This window comes from Pinus tabuliformis, chromosome Q (genome assembly GCF_031772625.1).
Source record: "Pinus tabuliformis cultivar Carrire ecotype Pingquan chromosome Q, CPIR1, whole genome shotgun sequence".
NCBI lineage: Eukaryota > Viridiplantae > Streptophyta > Pinopsida > Pinales > Pinaceae > Pinus > Pinus tabuliformis.
In genome coordinates, this window is record NC_142296.1 from 388751486 (window position 1) to 388757830 (window position 6345).

General features: G+C 37.5%; 1 protein-coding gene across 1 annotated transcript; it reads right to left on the bottom strand.

Annotated features, from left to right (window-relative positions):
• Positions 1 to 242: 242 nt before the first annotated feature.
• On the bottom strand, positions 243 to 1388 carry LOC149219809 (uncharacterized). Its single transcript, XM_089386922.1, has one exon. The coding sequence runs from the start codon at positions 1386 to 1388 to the stop codon at positions 243 to 245; it is 1146 nt and encodes a 381-aa protein (XP_089243048.1).
• Positions 1389 to 6345: the final 4957 nt, after the last annotated feature.

The window sequence follows — 6345 nt, forward strand, 5'->3', positions numbered from 1 at the left end:
AAAATTAATAAAGGGACTTTATTATTTTATTTTGAAAGGAAAATTTGAAGTGCCAACAAAAAATGGTTTTCACTCTAAATTTTCTATAAAAACCTACCAACAGCATGTTGGTTTTCATGTTTATACTTCCTTTTTTTTTTACATAGTATTATATATATATATATATATATATATATATATATATATATATATATATATATAATATATATACATATAATTTACTTATTATTATTATTTTTTTTTCACAATATCGGTTGCTGGTTTGTATTCAAAAAAGGAAAATGGAAGAAAGCTGTATTTTTGTCTCCTTCATGAAGCCAAAGCTGTCTTGATTTAATTCTCCACTTCTGCTCTTTGTCCCTATTAACCCGGTACAGCTGATAGTATATATCACTTTCTAAATTTTTATTCTCTTGGGTCAGCCCATTTTCCTCAATTTTTCTGTGGGTTTCTTTTAATTTATTTTTCAGCTCTTCTTTGACATTTTCTGGTTCTTTGTAATGTTGTTTCACCCATTCCTTCAGGGCGTGCTTTGTATTCTTCAGCTTGCATTCCCAAATGAAAACCGGAGATCCTTTTATATGGTGGTGCCAGGCTGTTTGGACAATCTGATCCACAATAGGATTGTTACGCCAAAGAGGATTATATTTGAAAGGCAACGGCCCCAATGGGCAGTGTGCTTCTAGGACAATGCTAATGGGATAGTGATCAGATGCTGAATAGGGCAGAATGTCGGTATGAGCAGTGGAGAAATCAGAGAGGAAAGAAGTATTTACCAAGATTCTGTCAAGGCGCTCCAGAATGTTATCTCTACCGAGCCTGTAGTTGTTCCAAGTGAACCTCTGCTTTTTTGGGATGATGTCTACTAAATCGCACTCTTGCATGATGTTTTCTAGCCTTTCTCTGTAAGGATCATGAGTAAAAATGCCTCCTCTTTTTTCATTTGAATGTAATATAAGGTTTAGATCTCCCCCTAAGATGATATTCCTATTATCTTCAGTTTGGATGTCTTCCTCAAGTGTGGCCCAGCACTGATCTTTATCTCTGAAATGGTTCGGAGCATAAATGTTGTAGAGGACTATTTGCTTATCCTCTGCTTGTTTTTCAAGTGTGACTTTGATCCAGTATGGAGTGATAGTTTTGGATGTGCATTTCCAAGTATTTTTATTCCACATTGTGGTGATGCCGCCTGAAGCTCCTCTTGCTTCACATATTTGTCCCTCATAATGCCTGAGTTGTTCTATAATTCTTTTCATCTCTTGCAGTCTTTGTTTTGTTTCCTGAATCATTATAATTCCTGGCTTCTCATGAGCTGTGAGATCTTTCAGGGCAGCAATTTTTGAGGGGTGCCCTAGTCCCCTACAGTTCCATGATATGACTTTAATCATTGAGTATTTGGGTTTATGAGGGATGCTCGTCCCCCTTGCTCCTTATGTGTTGCTTCATTGTTGTTTTGCCCCAATATGTAAGTTTCTATGGGGTTTTGAGTTCCCATAGCGATGTATTTTTGAGCACTTTCATTCCTTTGCTGTTTACTTGATTTCCTACTAGGCCCTTTTTTTTGAGATTCTAGATTGATTCCATGCTCTTTCGAGGAGCTTCTAGTAGATCGGGGTTAGGGTGGGGCGAGGGAGTGAGAGGGGGAGGATTGAGAAAGAGAAAGGAGGATTTGGGGGTCATTTTCGAGGGGGATCATGGGGTCATTATCAAGGAGAGAGGGCACCAAAGGGATTTGATGAGATTAAGGGGGAACCAGAGGATGGCCCTGAGGAGGGGAAAATGGGTGGACCAAGAGGAGAGGAGGGGGAAGGGACAGCTGAGGGGGAGGCTTTGGGGGGAGCTGAAGGGGGATTAGGCTTGAGAGGGGCAGTTTTGGGAGGTTCTTCAGAATTTGCTTTCATTCCAGAGGCAGTCTTCTTTTTCTTTACAGTTTCCCATTGTTCTTCTAATTGATCAAATTCAACATTAACAATTTTTGGATAGCGATTGGCGAAATGGCCGTATTCGTGGCATACCTTGCATTTGAAAGGGATTTGCTCGTAGTCCAGTTGTTGAATATGTGTCCAGTCATCCACTTTTAGTTTGATTGCTTCTAGAAGACCTTTGCCGAGATCGACTTCAACGCATATCCGCGCACATGCCTGCATATTGTCATTGGGCTCACACCGATCTATGTATTTTCCAACAGCATTGCCGATGGCTCGGACCGAGTCATCTCCCCAACAGTGGAGCGGGAGGTGCAGAAGACGAACCCAGACCGGAACAACGCTAGGGACATCTAGCTCAGGGTCGAAGTCTGGAGTCCATTTGTTCAAGTACAGATTGCGGGAGTCCATGAAATACGGCCCATTTATGAAGATTAGGTCCTTGTTAGCTCTAGATTCAAAGTGGAAAGTATAGTATCCTTTTCCACAGACGCGGATAACGATTTTGCCATTGACTTTGTCGGCCCAGTTTCTTTCGATCCAACGCTGAACAGTTTTCGGGGAGGGCCATAGGCCAGTGAACTGTCCAATGAGCCCTCGCTCTGCTAATGAGAGAGTAGCCATTCGTGGAATCGAAGGAGGAAGGACAACCTCTTGCAACAAATCCAGTTTCTTGACAAACTTGGATAGCGCAGGGCAAGTTCTCTGTAGCTGAAGAGATTTAACTAAGGCAGAGAATGCATCAGCATCTGAAAGGAGGTTCACATCTACCTCAGATTGAATGGGGCCCTCTGTGACAGGGGTTGAAGAGGCCATGGAAGGCCAGAGGCCAGTGGCCTCATGCTGCAGAAAGAGACCAGTAGTCGGCTGCTAGGTCAAGGAACGCGCAGAGGGTGCGCGCAGTCCACAGCAGGTCGAAATTTTATTTAATTTACTTATTATTATTATTATTATTATTTTTAAGAGTAAAGTAAGTCAAAATTTCTAAGGTGGAAAAGAAGAGGAATTATTCTTGACCATTTTCAGTATTGAATTATCTTGGAACATTTTAACAAGCTCCTCTCTTGTCAATGGCTTCTGGTACAATCTGAGTCGATTTCCATTTACTAGTAGAAGAATATTCTCTTCATCAATAGTCCTAATTCTAACTACACCATTGTAAAAACCACTTTCAATTTCATAAGGTCCAAGCCAGTCGGTTTAAAACTTCCCTTGAAATTTTTTTGACTTTGAATCAAAGAGTAATGCCCAATCTCCTGGATGAAATTTCCTTTCCTTAATGTACTTATCATGCCATCTAGATATTTGTTGTTGAACTAGGTTAGTTCTCTAGAAGGCTTCTTGTCTGGTTTCATCAAGTTCATTTAGTTGTGTCATCCTTTGCTTCTATGCTTCCGATAAATCAAGATCTAACTGGACTGTTGTTTTATAGGTCTGGATCTGGAATTCTATCAGAAGTAAGACCTTCTTCCCACAAATAAGTTCATAGGGAGTATGTCCTGTGGTATTTCTCCATGTAGTTTTGTAGGCCCATAAAGCTTCTGGGAGATTTTCCATCCAATCCTTTATGTGTAGATGTACAGTCTTGGTAAGGACAGCTTCAATCACCTTATTTGTGGACTCAGCTTGTCCATTGGCTTGTGGATGCTATGGAGTGGACTTCGAATGTTTAATTTTATATTGATCCACAAGCTTCTACACTAGTTTGGATGTGAATTGTGTTCCTTGATCTGTTACAATTTCTCTTGAAACACCAAAACGAGTAAAAATATCCTCAAAAATAAATGAAACTACAACATTTTCAGTAGCAAAAGGAAGTTCTTTAGCTTCTACCCATTTAGTGACATAATCAATACATACTAGAATATACTTCTTTTGCTTCAAAGGTAGGATGATTGGTCCAACAAAATCTAGTGCCCACTTCTCAAATGGTTCGATGAGTACCTGTGGTTACAGTAACATTTCATTTGAAAGAGTGGGTTTGCCCATTCTTTGACAATTGTCACATCTTTTAACATATTCTTTAGTGTCCTTCAAAATGGAAGGCCAATAAAATCCTAAAAGAAAGATTTTATAAGCAGTCCTTTTGTCAGAAAAACATCCCCCACATGGCTCATCGTGGCATGCTTTAAGTATTTCTAGTATTTCATCCTCTCGAACACATCTTCTAATGATGAGATCTAATCCTGACTTGTATAACTCTTCATTTATCCATGAATAATATGTGTTATTGTGGACTATTCTTCCCTTTTCCCTAGGAGATAAATGAAATGGCATTTTTCTTGTAGCTAAATAGCTAGCAATATCTGCATACCAAGGTGATTTAGTAGATACCGTAAAAAGATATTCATCAGGAAATTTATCTCTACGGGTTGATCATTATTTTCATTTTGTATTCTAGATAAAAAGTCGGCAATTGTATTATGTCTTCCTGGCCTATCTAGAATGGTTATGTTGAATTCTTGTAACATTAAGAGCCATCTGGTTATTCTTCCATTACTGACTGGTTTATTCATTAGGTATCTAATGGAAGAATGGTCTGTGTGAACAAAATTTTGATAGCCAATTATGTAATGTCTGAATTTTTTAATGGCATGAACTACAGCTAAAAACTCCTTTTCAGTTACAGTATAATTTAACTTTGCAGGTGTTAGATTTTTACTAGTATAATAGATTGCATAAGGAGTAAGATCTTTTTGTCTTAACATAGCCCCTAAGGCTGAATCTAAAGCATCTGTTGAGATATGAAAAGGAAATTTCCAGTAAGGTCCTTTTAAGATAGGTGCTTCAGAAATTCTCTTTTTCAAAGTTTCAAAGGAAGCTTGACATTCATAATCCCAATTGAATTCACGGTCTTTAGTGAGTAGTTTAAAGAGCGGGGATGCAATTTTTGTGAATTTTTCTATAAATCTTCTATAGTATCTAGTAAAATCGAGAAAACTTCTAGCATCCTTTTGATAACTTGGCACTGATAACTTAGAAATGACTTCAACTTTAGATGAGTCTACTTTGATTCCATGTCCTGTAATATTGTGACCTAAAACAATTCCTTCATTAAACATCATGAAGCATTTTTCATGGCTTAATTAGAGATTTGTTTATTTACATCTTATTAGTACCTTTTCCAAATTTTCCAGTGCTTCATTGAAAGAATCTCCATAAACTGTGAAATCATCCATGTACACTTCCACACAATCATGAATAAGATTAGAGAAAATTCTGAGGACTGTTCTTTGGAATGTTGTGGAGCATTGGATAATCAAAAGGGAAGTACTCAGTAAGCATAAGTTCCCCATGGGAAACTGAATGTGGTTTTTTCCTGATCTTCAAGGGCTACCTAAATCTGGTTATATCCACTGAACCCGTCTAAGAAGGAAAAATATTTTTTCCCTGCTAGTGTGTCTAAGACCTAATCTATAAAAGGTAGTGGGAAGTGGTCCTTTAGTGTTGCTTTATTTAGTTCCCTGTAATCGATGCATACTCTCCATTTACCATTTTTTTTAGGAATGATTACTAGGGGTGAAACCCACTAAATGTTAGATATTGGGCAGATGAAATTTACATTTAACAATTTCTGCCATTCTTCGTTAAGAATTTCTTTTAAATTTGGGTTCATTCTTTGTTGAGGTTGTCTAACCGTTCTTGCATTTTATTCAATGTAGATATGATGTATGCAAGTTTTAGGATCAATCCCTCTCATGTTAATGTATTCCCATGCAAAAGCAGAAGAATGTTTCTATAAAATTTCTATTAACTGATTCTTTTGCACTTCTTCCAGGTTTTCATTGACACTCAAGGTTTTTCCTGGAAAACTTTCTATCAAGCTATTCCCAAATTTTTCCATGGAAAGCAATGATACTTGTTTAGATTAGAGGTACTCATTACGAGTACATTCATAATGTGAGCAAGACTCATTATTTTCTAGTAAATTTAGAATTTGGTCTTCCTCCTTTACCTGTTCAGTAGAAAAAATAGGTTGTATATCTTCTTCATCTTATATCCATTCTTCAGTATCTGTATCTATTGTTGTTCTTGCAGGAGGATATAATGTAAATTTCTTCGTAGAATCTCCATCTGAGATAAACATGTCACCTGATATACAACCGATGAAAGAATCAACTATAGCTAACCAAGGTCTTCCTAGCATTAATGGATGTCCTCCTAAATTATTCTTGGGTGTTAAGATCATGAAATCAATAGGATATTCCCAGGAATCTAAGGATAAACAAACATCTTCCAATACACCAATAGATTTAATCATAGACCTATCTACTAATTGCAATAAAGTTGGGGTGTATTGAAGGTTAGGAAGCCTAAGTGTGTCCATAACTTGTTTTCTCATTATGTTTATGGCTGCTCCTAGGTCAATCAGTGTGTTTGGTATTTCAGTTCCATTGATGTGAATTTTTACAATGGGGCT